This window comes from Vipera berus (genome assembly GCF_964194415.1).
Source record: "Vipera berus genome assembly, chromosome: 15".
Lineage (NCBI taxonomy): Eukaryota > Metazoa > Chordata > Lepidosauria > Squamata > Viperidae > Vipera > Vipera berus.
In genome coordinates this window covers 8,527,326-8,542,505 of record NC_138218.1, presented here as the reverse complement: position 1 = coordinate 8,542,505, position 15,180 = coordinate 8,527,326, and the positions used below count along the sequence as shown (strand labels likewise).

Below are 15,180 nucleotides of genomic sequence, written 5' to 3'. Positions count from 1 at the left end.
AGAAGAAGAAGAAGAAGAAGAAGTTGGAAGGGACCTTGGAGGTCATCTAGTCCAACCCCCTGCTTAGGCAGGAAACCCTATACCATTTCAGACAAATGGCTGTCCAGTCTCTTCTTAAAAACCTCCAGTGTTGGAGCACTCACAACTTCTGGAGGCAGGTTGTTCCACTGGTTAGTTGTTCTAACTGTCAGGAAGTTTCTCCTTAGTTCTAGGTCGCTTCTCTCCTTGGTTATCCGTGACCTCATTTGCCTTCTCTGACCTCTCTTCCAGATTTCTTTTTCTGCCCAGTTCAGCCTCTGGCTTGCGATCCTGGAATCTTGACAGGAAGCCAAAGGCAGATAGACTGGTGAGAAACGTTCATTAGACTGATTGCTGTGCTGAAGTTGTTTTGTTTGTTTCTTTGCCTCGGATTTTTGGGAAAAATCGTTAGCCACAGCACTCGGAGGGAACATCTGCTGCCGGCATCAAGCTCCCTGCGCCCTGTGCGTTCCCACAGAGAGGGCCTCCTCAGGGTGCCACCGGTCAGAGAATGCCGTCTGGTGGCCCCCAGGGGGAGATCCTTCTCTGTGGGCGCCCCGGAGCTATGGAACCAGTTACCGGTTGAGCTCCGGACGGCGCCCGATCTGCGCTCCTTTCGCCGCGATCTGAAAACATACTTGTTCGAGCAAGCCGGCCTGGCCTGAGGGGGGATTGGTGGGGTTTTTATCATTTTTATTGGGGTTTTTATTATGTATCAATTGTATTTTAATCGGGCATGCATTTAATTATTTTTTAATTTTTGTAAATTTCTGTGTTTTATTCTTGCCCTGTACACCGCCCTGAGTCCTTCGGGAGAAGGGCGGTATAGAAATGATAATAAATTAAATTAAATTAAATTAAATTGGATAATAATTAGTCTTTTTTTCCCCTCAGCATGGCCCACCCTATAATCCCAGGGTAGCTTTTTATCTTCTCCCTGCTTCATTTTTCCTGACCTACACATACATGCAGCGTTAATAACTTTCCACTGGATACAGCTTCTGCCTGGGTTTTTAATTCCCCAATGGTAGCAAGAGGAATGGCTGTGCTTTGCTCCATCTCACAGCTTGAAGGAGCTACACATTCTGCAGCTTGGCAAGAAGATTGAACAGACAGGCAAACATTTGGTGGATTCTATTCTATTCTATTCTTTCCATATTTTCTATTCTATTCTGTTCTATTCTATTCTATTCTATTCTATTCCATTCCATTCCATTCCATTCCATTCCATTCCATTCCATTCTATTCCTTATTCTATTCTATTCTATTCTATTCTATTCTATTCTATTCTATTCTATTCTATTCTATTCTATTCTATTCTATTCTATTCTATTCTATTCTATTCTATTCTATTCTATTCCACTCCATTCCATGTTTTTTCTATTCTATTCTGTTCTATTCTATTCTGTTCTGTTCTATTCTATTCTGTTCTATTCTGTTCTATTCTATTCTATTCTATTCTATTCTATTCTATTCTATTCTATTCTATTCTATTCTATTCTATTCTATTCTATTCTATTCTATTCTATTCTATTCTGTTCTATTCTCTGGAAGAAGGCTGTCATGTCACCCTAATCCTTTTCTTTGTTAGACCGGACATACCTAGTTCCCTTAGCTGTTCGTCATTTGGTTTAGAATAATTCACTATGATCACCTATGCTATAATCAAACATCAGACCAGACTCTTGTTCTTCAGGCAGGGCTGGCTCACACACACCATATGCTTTCTTACCACAAGCTGAATCACCCTTGCCCAACCTCTTTCAGCCTACTTCAGTTGGGTTGGGTGCAACCCAGCTGTGGAATTCCAGAAAGTTCCCGGAAGAAAGGGAATGCATCTGTTCTTGAACACATTTCAGCATCTGAACAGTTGTTGACTCAGAAAGGACAGTTGAGGTTCATCCATTTTTAATCTGGCATGCCATCCTTTGCTGATTCCAGACACCCTCTGAGCCATCTGAATTGGGTTGAACTCCTGGGTTGGTTGACTCTAATCTAGAAGGGGGAATACAAATATTTTGTGGGGTGACTTAAGAAAGCTTGGGTTGCTAAAAAATGTTAAGGGGAACTTCATAAGGTCTCATTTCTCTTTTTTTTGATAAATTGTTGGCTTCTGTGTATTTTTCCCTCCTCCCCCTGTCTTATCTGCGTACTTATCTCATGTGGTTTCACTTTGACAGGCCTCTGTGGGAATCCATCTTTATTTGGAAGGAAATAAAATTGGTCAGCCTTGCTATCAGGGTCTGATGCAGTTAGTTGAACACTGTGCAGTGTGAGATTGATGCTAACCCTATTCCCCCACCCCTTCTCTTGGGGTTAACTGATTGATATACCTATTGACAGAAGTATTTTCCAATTCTTGAAGGACTATCGCAAGAAAGAGGGCCTCAAGTTATTCTCCAGAGGACCTGAGGGCAACACCAGAAGCAGTGGGTGGACGTTCACCAGAAGAATATCCAATCTGGAAATAAAGAGGAATTTCCTGATGGTGACAACGATTAATCAGTGGAACAGCTTCCCGCTCCTCGCCCCCTGCTCCCAGAATTGTGAATGCTAACTGCACCAGACCCCGATAGCAAGGGTGACAAATTTTACTTCCTTCCATATCAAGATGGATGCCTTCCTCTCAATTAAATGTAAAAAAAAACCCCAAAAACCTTTACAGATACGCGACTGCTGTCCGTGGTGCTGAACACCATTTCTTTCTTTTACTTCCTTGAATTTTGGTCCAGCGTTGAGTCATGATGCTCTGGGCACTTTTTGGTTCATGGCTTAATGTTTCAACTGCAACCCTGTAGCGTATAGCTGTGTTCATGCAGCGTGTGTCTCCCAGCTAGGCTAATGATCCGAAACAAAACATGCTAAGCTCAATTAGAATCAGCTTCGAGTGGTATTTTGGTAGGCACTTAATCTTTTTCTTACTCTATAGCTGTCAGGTCCCAAACCAAGAATGACACATGATCCTTCCTAGCTGAGTTCTTGATTGTTTCACACCCGTAGACAAAAGGGAATGGTATAGGGTCTCCTGCTTGGGCAGAAGGCTGGACTAGAAGACCTCCAACGTCCCTTCCATCTCTGCTATTCTATTCTATTCTATTCTATTCTATTCCATTCCATTCCATTCCATTCCATTCCATTCCTATTTCTATTTCTATTTCTATTTCTATTTCTATTTCTATTTCTTCTTCCCAAACAGTCTCACCTGGGAAAGACTAGACAAGGCTCAAAAGCACTTGGGAGGTGGGGTGGGTCAGATCTACCCCTCTTGTGTTCACTTAACAAATCCAGGCTACTTCCCTGCTTGAGTCCTCCTTCCAACTGGGGACAGTTGCTCTCTCCAACAAATACAGACCAACGGACAAAACTGTTTCTAACCTGAGGGCAAAAAAAAAATGCCATCAAGAAGAGGAACACTTTATAAGAAAGCCCTCTTAACTCAGCCTTCTAGAATCATTTTAAAGAATTCATAAGCCACAGGGCTCTGCTAAATATTTCATCGAGAGGGTGAGGCAAGTGGTTTGGTTTGTGAGCTGTTGGCACGCGCGGGTTAAAGGACCATCTGCCAGCCACTGGAAGCCGGCAATGGGTGAAGCTCATTCCAATAAGACTTTGCAGGAAAGAAAGGAAAGAAAGAAAGAAAGAAAGAAAGAAAGAAAGAAAGAAAGAAAGAAAGAAAGAAAGGAAGGAAGGAAGGAAGGAAGGAAGGAAGGAAATGGAAGAGAAGGAATAAAAATGGGAGAAAGGAAGGAAATGGAAGAGAAGCAAGGAAGGAAGTAAAAGGAAGGAAGGAAGGAAGGAAGGAAGGAAGGAAGGAAGGAAGGAAGGAAGGAAGGAAGGAAGGAAGGAAGGAAAAAGGAAGGAAGCAAGCAAGCAAGCCCAGGAACGTCGCCCATTCCTGTCCCTCATCATGTGCATGAATCCGCTGATCCTCCAGAAGCTTTGTTGCCTCTGCCGCTCAGCTGCATGGACAGCGATGCAGCCTTGTCTTCTCCACTAGCATGACAACTCTACAAGAGGAGGGTTGTTCCACTGCGCAGCTGTGTTGGGGGTGTGTGTAGATGTCTGGAGGTATGTGTGTGTGAGAGAGTGTGTGTGTATGTGTATGTGTGTGTGTGTGTGTGTGTGTTTTGGAGAGCCGGGAAGAGAGAAGATGGTCCATGCCTCCATTGCTGAACCCAACCGCCCAGGATTGTGATGAGTGAAAGCCGACCCAAGGGAGGAGAGAGAGGTACACAGAGGACCTTCCTGCTTCTCCAGGAAAGCTCACCACCACAAGAAGATGGCCAGATCAAAGCTGAAGAAGTCTCCCTCCGACAGCAATACGCATCAGAAAACCATCCCTCCCTTGGCAACCACGGAAGATGTGCCGGGCATCAGCCCCCTGTTGCCTGTCCGGCGGCTGGGATCCGTGGGGAGCGAGATGGGACACAGGTACCGCGGCTGGAAGCAGCCTCTCGGCATGCAAAGGTTTCCCCCCCCAAATCCCCATCCAAGCGAATCGAGCAGCATTAAGCAGGACCAAATCAGGAAGACCAGAAAGAAAGGGGGGGGGGGGGGCTGAACACAAGCGAAAAGGTTGGGGAAATAGGAGGTCCCTTTTGATACCCCCCCTGAACTGCTTTCTTTCTTTCTTTCCTTCTTTTTCTTTCTTTCTTTTTCTTCCCGCCTCCCCCCTCCCTTTGGGAGCTGCAAATTTAGGGTGCCAATCTCACCCATCCACCACCACCCCCTGCCATCTGGCTTTTGGAAATTAGAAAACAAAAAAAATGCAGACCACCAACCCAACAGAGGCATGCTTGTCAGCGTAATCACCCTCATCGTAGGAGCAGGACTTCAGCCCCCCCACCCCCCCACCCCCAAGTTGTTGTGCATATACAGTATCAAGCTGTGCCGTAAAACGGGGAAGGGGTGGGGGGGAGGGAAGAATAAATCAGGGCTCTTTCTCTCCTCTCCTGATCTTTCCGCTGGTGCTTTGATGCAGCAACTTTGCCGAGCTGGAGCAGCAGGGGGGGGGGTTTGAGTTTAAGCCAGGCAGAGCGGGGTCTGTTTGTGTGTGTGTGTGTGTGTGTGTGTGTGTGTGAGTTTAAGCCAGGCAGAAGTCCCCCGGCCTTATACTAACCATTGGTGGGATCCAGGTTTTCCTGGGCAGCGCGTGAAGGATGAGAGGGAAGCGCGACAGACCCACTGCAGCTGGCGCGCACGCACAACACGCAGGGACAAAAAAGAGAGAGGGTGGGAGGGAGGCCCAGCTTTTTCTTCGAAAGAAGTGGCATGTGGGGTTTTTTTTCGGGGGGGGGGAGTTTGTCCTTTCAAAGAAGGAAGGCAGCCTGGTTCTTGAGCTGCAGAGAAACCATGGAATCCCTGCTTATCCCCTTCCTTCCTTCCTTCCTTCCTTCCTTCCTTCCTTCCTTCCTTCCTTCCTTCCTTCCTTCCTTCCTTCCTTCCTTCCTTCCTTCTTCTTCTTCCTCTGCTCTTTTCCATTCCGCTTCGCCTCCTGACCTTCTGTCTCTCCAGCCTGCTCAGTCTTCCCCTCCTCCAGCCCCCACCCCCACCAATAATCCCCCCCCCCCGCACACACATCTTCATCAAACACCATACAGCGGGAGTCTTTGTGGCCATCATAACCATGCGCTCTGACGTAAAAAGAAGCAGGGTGAAAGGGGAAACGTTGCTTACCCCTCTGGTGTATCCTTCTCTCTCTCTCTCTCTCTCTCTCTCTCTCTCTCTCTCTCTCTCTCTCTCTCTCTCTCTCTCTCTCTCTCTCTCTCTCTCTCTCTCTCTCTCTCTCTCTCTCTCTCTCTCTCTCTCTCTCTCTTTGAAGGGAGGGGGAGATGAACCCCTGAGGAGCAAGAGGGAGGGGCTCCTTTCCTCCATGTATGTTGGGGGAGGGGAGGTGGTGCTGCTAGCAAAATAAAGGAGGGGGCAAGAAACACCGAGGCCTTTAGTGATCTTGTGATCTTTGGCATCAGTAGAGACTTCAATAGCCCTCTCTGCGGATCCTCCTTTCTGGAACAGAGAGCGGATAAGATGAAAGACACTTTCTCTGTGTTGTTGTTGTTGTTGTTGTTGCTTCCTTGTGCTCTCTCTCCAGCCACATGGATGCTTTGCATTAGGAGGCATGTGCCTAAAATTGAGCTGGGTGGGTGGAACGTCGTTTGATAACAGAATCACAGAGTTGGAAGGGACCTTGGAGGTCTTCTAGTCCAAGCAGGAGAGCCTACACCGTTCCAGACAAATGGTTGTCCCATCTTTTCTTAAAAACCTCCAGCGTCGGAGCACCCACAACTTCTGGAGGGAAGCCGTTCCGCCGATTAATTGTTGTAACTTTCAGGGAACCTCTTCTTAATTCCAGGCTGGTCCTCTCCTTGATTAGTTTCCATCCATTGTTTCTCCTCCTGCCTTCTGGTGCTTCGGAAAATCAGTTGACCCCGCCCCCCCCTCTTCTTTGTGGCAGCCCCTCAGATATTGGAGCACTGCTAACAGGTCACCCCCTAATCCAGGACAGCCCCTTGTACTTTGTTCTTAGCACGTCTGAATGGTGTGTTACAGGAGGCAGACTTCAGTTGACACCCATCTTCTATTGGTCTCAGATCCAGGTCCTTCCTGTAGCTCCGATGCTCACCCTCCTTCACACCCCCAGTAGCAACTTCGTGCCATGCCACGACGCGCTGCTCTACTTTGGATGTCTGCTTTGGTGTGCTTCCTGCTTCCTGTTCATCACCGTGGATAGCAAGAGCTTCCTGACCCAGAAAGGAGTTAATTGCATAATGAGCATCGTGTTAAGATTGCACTTACCGCTGCTTGAATTCTCAAGCCATCCACGGTGGCGACTGATACAAGGCTGAGGGCTACGTTGACATCTTGGCAACCAAAACAACCCCACAGAAGAGAATATTTGAACTCTCTGGAGTTCTTGCTGCCTTCTGAGCTTGGCAGCTTTCTTGCAGACGTTCCGCGCTTAGCGTTTTGACATCAACCAAGATGAGAGCGGTCTAGTTGGGACAGTTGTTAAACCAGACTGGTTTTGTGTTGTTTTTTCCCCTCAAGGGCCTCATTGTCTATGGCACTGGGTGTGAAACCAGTGTTCTCTGTGCAGATGTGGTTGGATGTCAATCCAGCAACATCTGGATGGCCACAAGTCTCTGCTTGCTGCTGAATCATGCATCTGCTGAAGCTGCCAAGATGAGATTAGAACTGGCAGGGTTCAAGCAGAATCAATACTGAGTTGTTAAGTCTTCCAAGAAATGCTTTGCTCATTTGCAGCAGCTCCCAAACTTTTCTGTACACTCCTAAAACGCTTCTGATATACTTTCGCGCCCCTAGTCCATGATAGCTCCTTGGACTATTCAAAGAGCTTCTTCCGTTCTGGCTGGATATGGTGGAGGATGGAAGTCAGTCAGAGCTGAAGAAGCTTCCTGGAGGAGAAGCGAAATGTCTTCAAAGGAAAAACAAGAAAGTCCAGTTGACTCTTGGGGGGGGAAAGGCACCTCTGGGACAACCACGACGTGGATGATGGAGAATTCGGCACATCCAGCGTTGCAGGACTGTTGAATCAATGAATTAATTGTCGTGCAAGGCTCTGCAGCATCTAACGAAACTTTGCAAGCATCCTAACCAAGGAATCTGTTACAGAATAACAGAGTTGGAAGGGAACTTGGAGGTCTTCTGGTCCAACCCCCTGATCAAACAAATTGTTGTCCAATCTCTTCTTAAACACCTCCAGTGATAGAGCCCCCACAACTTCTGGAGGCAGGTTGTTCCACTGGTTAATTGTCCTCACTGTCAGGAAATTTCTCCTTATTTCCAGGTTGGATCTGCCTTGGATCAGTTTCCATCCGTTGCTTCTTGTCCTGCCTTCAGGTGCTTTGGAGAATAGTTTGACCCTGCCCCACCTTCTCTGGGACAGCCCCTCAAATATTGGAAGGTTGCTATCATATCTTCCCCAATAAATTGCAGGGCAAGCAACATTGCGGGGACCCCAGCAAGACAAAATTATTGCCAGGCTATGTCTGTGTTGTAGTTTAAATAAAAGTGGGGAAAGATGCTTGAGAAAGGGGCATGCTTCAGTTCTGTGAAGACTCTTGGACTGTTCAGAAAAAAAGAATTGGAGGGGGAAAAAACAACCCATGTATTTCAAGCTGGAAATGTTCCCGTTTTCACCCCTCCAGGCGTTCGCTTCTGCTGAGCTCAGCTTGCAGAGAGTTCCTTGCATTAACCCTCTTGGTTTTTTCAAAGGCTGCTTAAAATTTCCCGTTATCTCCTTCTTCCCGAGAACGATCTCTAGGTGGTTGGAAACTGAATTATGATTTAATAATAATCTTTGTGGTTTGAACTCCCTCTGCCCTGAGCCACTTAAGCAGCAACCAAGCTTTTCTGGATTTCTGATGTACAAATTGAGGGGGAAACCCAATAAATGTCCAAGGCTGAGGTCTTAGATCACAGCATTTCCGCCAAGTGGATGGGAGGGGCTGTCTCAGGTAAGAAGAAGACTTACTCTCCAAAGCTCCAGAGGGCAAGACAAGAAGCAACAGAGAGAGCCAACTTAGCACTAAGGAGAAATTTCCTGACAGCGAGAACAATTAACCGGCCCAGAAGTTGTGGGTGCTCCAACACTGGAGGTTTTCAAGAAGAGACTGGACAACCATTGGACCAAGATAGTATGAAGTCTCCTGTCCTGAGTGGGGTGTTAGATCTCTAGAAGACCTTCAAGGTACCTTCTAGCCTACGATTCTATATTCTAACCCTCAAGTGATGTTAGCTGAACAGATAAAGTTCTCTCTCTTCCCCCCCCCCCTGTATGAAATTCTTTCTGGAAAGAGCAGCAAAGTAGCCGGATGCTCTGGTTTTTCACGGTTCCTTCAACCCCTTCCTGCATCGCTTGAGACAAATGAAAGGAAAATGATCTGGCAATCTGTTCATCCATTGCATACTCCTTCGTAACTTGCTTCTGAAAATGGGAGGAAGCAGCCTGGTGTGAAAGACCAGGTCCACACCTGAAAGTCCATTTAAACTGATTTATTGCTAACTTGTCAAGAGTGAAATCCTGGCAGCTAACATGCCTGGGCGTAAGAATCTTCTCCACTAATGGTTAGCACCTGTTTGGAGTTAGATACGGCTCAACAGAATTCAAGAGAGTTGGGTTTAGTCTGCTTGTGGCCACGTAGGGATTCTAGGCTGATTCCTCTTTTGACTCCACCCCCACGTTCTCCCATTCCTTGTCCTTCAGAAGCAAGCTTGCTGCATGCCCGAGTCTTTTGTCGCACCCCTGCGGCTTTGTCACGTCCTCATTTGTCCTCACCAAGTCTTTCTCTTCATTTCGTCTTCCCGTGAGCTAACTCGAGGCGTGCTTCTTAAATGGCTTCTGAACAACCTTTTTATCAATCTGAGCATCTCGGGAGTAATGGATTGAATCTGGCTTGGTGGCCTGTGTCTATTGGATTTGCCTGAAGAAATCAGAACTCCCTAATGGAGCCACGGAGGAGAGGGAAAGCACCAACGCGCGATAGCAAAAGAAAGAAAGGCTTAAATCGGGGTTTGTACAGACCCTTCCGATATCCTTGGTGTTGTTATATGCAGAAAAGTCTACGGAGGTTCTCAGGTTGTCCGAAAGGTGCTTTTCCCAAAAAGGCAACCGGGCTTTGTTTTTCCTTGAAGTAGGTTTCGCTTCTCGCCCAAGAAACTTCTTCAGCTTCTTCAGCTCTTCAGCTTCTTGGATGAGAAGCAAAAGTTCTTCAAGGAAGAACAAAGCCCGGTTGCCTTTTGGGTATATGCAGAAAAGTTGGTTGGAAAGGAAGGGTTAGGGTCAAGCTTTGGAACTGATGGTTTGAGAGAAATGTCGTTTTACTGGGCAGCCTTAGAGAAGTGTGTCTCGTTGGTGTCGCCTTTGATTTCATTTACAATTCTCAGTTTGGCTACCACTCTTCCAAGTTGGGTCCTGTCCTAGTTTGTGTTTGACTCAAATGTGGACTTCTAGCAGTTGCTTGGCCTGCACCCTGAAGCTTTCTTGACTAGATTCTTACAAAGCTGGTTGTCCTTGCTTTCCTCTTTCTAGGGCTGGGTGAGGAGGACTGGACGACGGTCACCCGGCTAGCTGCATGCCTCAGGCAGGACTCGAACTCACTGCCTCCTGGTTTCTAGCCTGGCGCCTTAATCCCTACCCCAAACTGCCTCTCTTAGTGCTAATGATTAGCAAGCGCCAAAGACACTGGGAAACAGCCAGCATTTGAAAATCTAACGTTTCCTGCAATCTTTCTTCTATTGATCTTCTACCATTAATTCCACTCGTCTCTCTGTAGTTTCCTTCTCTCCTCCTTTCCTTTCTCCTCCCCCCCCCACTCTCTCTCTCTCCATGGGCTCAAGATATAAAATTTAAATGACCCGCTTGAAGACTAGCGTGGCTGCGAAAGAAATACACGCAAATGGACACGCTCCTAAGCGGAAGCAATTTGTTTTGCAGCGGGAACTCACGAATGAGTGTCTTCCTTGCATGGTAAATAAACATACAACGTCTGTAAGTTACCACCGTTTAAAACATTTGCAAGGAAGTCTCGCTGCACAAAACAGGCTTGATTCCTAGTTCAAAGTGTATAAAGCTACGCTGCCATTTTTCATAGAGCAGAGCCAATAAACTATATATGCACGCATCAGTTGAGGGAACGGCTTTGCACTACTCCAGATTTCCCTTTCCAATCGGCCAGGAGGTTGAATTAAACGAGAAAGAACTAAACTTTTCTCATTTGGCATAATTCCCTTGTGGCTTGTGCAACCTCATGATCAGTTCACACCCGATTCTTTTGGTGGCCGGCTATAAAAAAAAACCTAAAATAGCATTTCAAGTCAAACTCAATTCCTTATGGGGTGTCCACGGTTACATTTGTGTTGTTTCTTAATGCAAAGTTGTAGGCCCTCATCTTGTTCCAGGATACTTTCTCGGTGTCCCAGTCTGGCCTATAATGCAGGGATTTCCTAACTGTGTCTCCCATCAAAATATTAGCCAGCTCAACCGAAGGGGAAGCGAATTCTTTACTCCTTTAATAATACGTGACTGTTTCGTTATAGTATGCCTCTTAAAGGGGAATATTGAGCATTTTGCAGTGCTTTTGAATTATAGACTTCGGTACACTCACCCTTAACTAGATACAGGTGGTCCTCGACTTACGACTATAATGATCCCGGGACACACTGCAACTGTCATAAATATGAGTCAGTTGCCAAGCGTCCGAATTTTGACCGCACGACCGCGGGGATGCTGCGATGGTCGTTAAGTGTGAAAAACGGTCCTAAGTCACATTTTTCAGTGCCTTTGCAACTCCAAATGGTCGCTAAACAAACTCTGTTAAGTCGAACGCTACCTGTATGCTGAAAATGTCCAGAAATCCCTCTTCGTTTTTGTTTTTTTTGTCGGTATGTATTTTTTCTTAATCTTCCTTATGCCCTTGTCCTTAGGCCACATAATGAAGATTTTAGCATGGATTCTTCGCTTTCACAGTAAGTTAGCTTCAAACAACTGCATGCGCCGTGCACTTTAGCATTGATGCTTTGGGAAAAGGGAAGAAATGACTTGGTACTTTTTGCCCTACCACAGACCTAAGTTGCCTGAAAAGTCCGCTTCCTTTTGGCGGGAAACGAGTATTATGGGAAATGTAGTTCTCTGAGAAGATGGATACTGTGCTTGTGGCGAATTCTGCATACCTCTGGATGTGGTTCCTGTGAGAGAAGCTGAAATAATAACTTATATGAAAACAGATTTGCAGATATAATGCTGTCAAGGACCAGGAGATCCAGACAGCTCAAATATAAAGATTTATTGAAAGCTTAAGCTCTCTACAAGGATCTGAGCTACTAACGGCCAAGGGAAATTAGCGGGAGATAAAAATAGAAGAATTCAAAATGGGCAGGACGAAGGGATTTGAGATGGGTAACGTGTTTGATCCCTCCCTCGAACTCAGCCTGGTCACCTCCTACAAATCCTGTGATTCCGATCTCAGATTAAGCCGGGATTGTTTAAAAACTCAGTTTGGTTAAAGAAAGCATAGATCACCACTTAGTTTTACATCACGCTAAGTCAAAATGCAACGTGCTTTATTATATGGTGTGGAAAGACACGGTTTTCTCATTATGGTGCTCTGAACTATCTAAAAATTTAATTACTCCGTTTGCACATTTCTCTTCAGCTTAACCTTCTTGGCTCACAACGAAGTAGTCTTTAAAGAATTCATGTTTCTTAGATTCCCAAACTAAACTAGAGAGATAGGATTCTTTTGCTGAGAAACCTAAAAATTCCATTTGTAGTTCATTCCTAAGGCTACCCTGTAATTATCATTATTTATTTAGAAGTATTGGCTGAGTGGCATGGTGGCCTAGCGGTGAAGACGCTTGCCTCCCATTCGGAAGATTGAGGCTTTGATGCCAGCTAGCGGCAGATGTTTCTTTCTCGCAAAGAAAGAAAATATCTGCTGTGAACTTCCTCGTGACGTCAGGAAGGGCATCCAGCTAGTAAACGCTCAGCTCCATCTAGTTACCGAGACTCTACCCTGAATTAAGGGATTACAGGCTTGTAAAAAAAAGGGAGATGAGTTTTATTTAGATATACTGGCTGTTCAACTCTACTGCACTTTTACTGAGAAGTGTTTAGTTCAGTTAGTTATAATCCCTCTCTGGAGAATTTTTCATGAGAAAAGGACATCAGGGTGATGGGTTTCCTCTGATTTCAATCCATGTCAGTTTCATGTATTCTCATTGCTGGTCCTTTGGGTCCTGTGTATGGATGTGTTTGCTAGGGGAAACAATGCCCAAGCATTTAGACTGAACTAAGTACACAACTTTATAGTCATTTGATTCCCCCAAACAAGACTTCTTTTTGTTTTAATGTGGACTGTCTCCTAAAATATTGATCGCGGTTGATGTTTTGCTTAGCTGAGAACGATTGCAGAATTGAAAAAACAACAGCTGGAAATGGAGCTGCATTTAATTTGCAGGAAAAAAAAATACATCCCCGAGTATTTGTTGGGAAGATCTTGTGTCTTTTCTTTTCTTTTCTTTTCTTTTCTTTTCTTTTCTTTTTTCTTTTCTTTTTTTTTTGTGGGGAAGAGTTTTGGAGAAGAGAGTGTCATGGGAGAATTCCTATCTCCGAAGAATTTTTTTGTTATTTCTGCTTTGGTTCCAAACAATGAAACTATCCATAATTCATCAGACGTTATCAAGGATCGGTCGATTAACTCTCATCGACCAGAGTAATTGTGTTTTCTGGGGAACCTCACCCAAAAATGGCAGCTTCCTTTCTTCGGGCGCAAATATAACTATTCTCTTTGTTAGATTTTCTCCAAAAAGGCAATATTCTCAATTAAAAATGGATGACATGAGAAAAAAAACAACAAGAACATTGCATTTTTAATTTAGTTCTTGTCTCTCTCTCTCTTTTTTTTTTTCTAAACTCAGCTTCTTCCATTCTGTTTTGCACATTTAAAATTTCAAACCTAAGATCCTTATTCACACCATGGGCTAAGCTTGGTTTGTTTAAACTTGGTTAGAGTTTGGGGTTTTTTGAGGCTTAGTTGCTGTGACTGAGTTCATGTATGGTTCATTCTTTGCTCAATCCCAGAAAGTGGATTAATTAAATTACCACTTGTGCGACTACATCTTTCAGCCTAACTCCGTTTTGCATGCTGCCTTCCCCAAGTGCAACCATTTCTAATCGGTGTTTGAATTCAGAAATGTTTTTGAAAGAATGGTTAAAGGAGTCTGTCGATGAAATAGCTCATCCTTTCTACTGAAGCAGATTCAATCTTGCTTCCTTCGCTTGAAGCGACATTCACGATGAATTTTCCCAGTGACACAATTGGGATCTGAAATGACATCTGACTTGTTCCTATTCGTCCTTCTATCCTGGCAGGGTCGAAGTGGAATTTTACGTGAACGAGAACACCTTTAAAGAACGTCTAAAGCTATTCTTCATCAAAAACCAACGATCAAGTAAGTTGCTGTGCTGGGAAATTTCAAAGCAATTCGCGGTTGTGATCATTGACTGTTTAATTTGCTTCCCCCAAACCCTAATGTGTGGTTTGTGTGGGTCTGACTTAGTGTCAATCCTGACTTAGTGTCTGGTCCAAAGCCAAGAATGGCACGTAATTCTTCCAAGCCGAGTTCTTTCTTGTTTGAAACTTATAGACAGAATCTTGCCAGACTGAAGTCTCAAGCATCTACAATATACTATGGGAACTATTAGGGAGAGGCTGCCTTCACCCTCGCTCTCACGCACATTTCTCAGCTGAGCTGCCTCTTTACTCCTCTGGGATGCACTCCCTCCCTCCTGGAGATCCACCTCCTCACTACATTCCATCACAACATGTGTGGACTTCAGCTCCCAGAATCCCTTAGCCATCATGCTGTGGATAAACTCCCAGCATTTGCCAGCCACCGTGTGTGGTCTTCAACTCCCAGCATTTCTCAATCACCCTGTGTCAGCCAAGAATGACACATGGTGATTCTTCCAAGCTCAGTTCTTTATTGTTTCACGCCCACAGATCACATCTTGCCAGAGTTGAAGACTCCGCTACCTACATCTACAATATGCTCTGGGAACTGTTAGGGAGGAGCTGGCTTCATCCTCTTTCTCTCACACAGGATATCCCAGGCTGGGTTGCCTCTTACTCCTCTGGGATGCAGCCCATGCCTCCTGGAGATCCACCCCATTACTGAGTTAGGGTGTCTTGCAAAATTTAATGATTTGATTCAGAGACCGGCAACTTAGCAGATTTTTGGGGGGGGGGGGAATTATTCCCAAGGTCCTCTCCAGCCCCTGTGTTTCCCATTTCATGTTATGAGAATATCAGCTTTGCTTTCAGCATCTGCAAAAAGAAAAAAAAAGAGAGAAAAGAAGAAGGCTTGAAGAATGACAGCTTTCAAATGAACACACAGAGAGACCGAGCCGACAGTGACACTCCATCAAACCGTGGGATTTTTTTAGAGCTTGCTGTCTGTTCTGCGGGGACGAAAAAGCAGCTTTCGATGCCAGCCTGTGGATTTTTAATTTTTTTTATTTTTTTAAATTAGAGAAAATTGCCTCGAGAATTAGAAAAGGGTGGGCGGGATGCTAAGGAAGATCCGTCTGTCTTTGAGATGGTGAAAAAAAATGTTTGATTTCTCGCCTCGCTGGAAGCAAGT

General features: G+C 45.1%; 1 protein-coding gene across 4 annotated transcripts in view; it reads left to right on the top strand.

Annotated features, from left to right (window-relative positions):
- Positions 1–15,180, top strand: part of KCNT1 (potassium sodium-activated channel subfamily T member 1) — a gene marked incomplete at its 5' end in the record, with an annotated part of 58,742 nt that overhangs the window by 14,331 nt on the left and 29,231 nt on the right. For 2 of the 4 annotated variants that reach the window (XM_081339800.1, XM_081339799.1), the window contains one exon: positions 13,910–13,989. In XM_081339800.1, the coding sequence (XP_081195926.1) occupies positions 13,910–13,989 (80 nt within the window). Of the gene's footprint in view, positions 1–4,297; positions 4,450–11,463; positions 11,506–13,909; positions 13,990–15,180 lie in introns of those variants that run through there. The other 2 variants (XM_081339798.1, XM_081339797.1) reach the window with 2 other exon arrangements.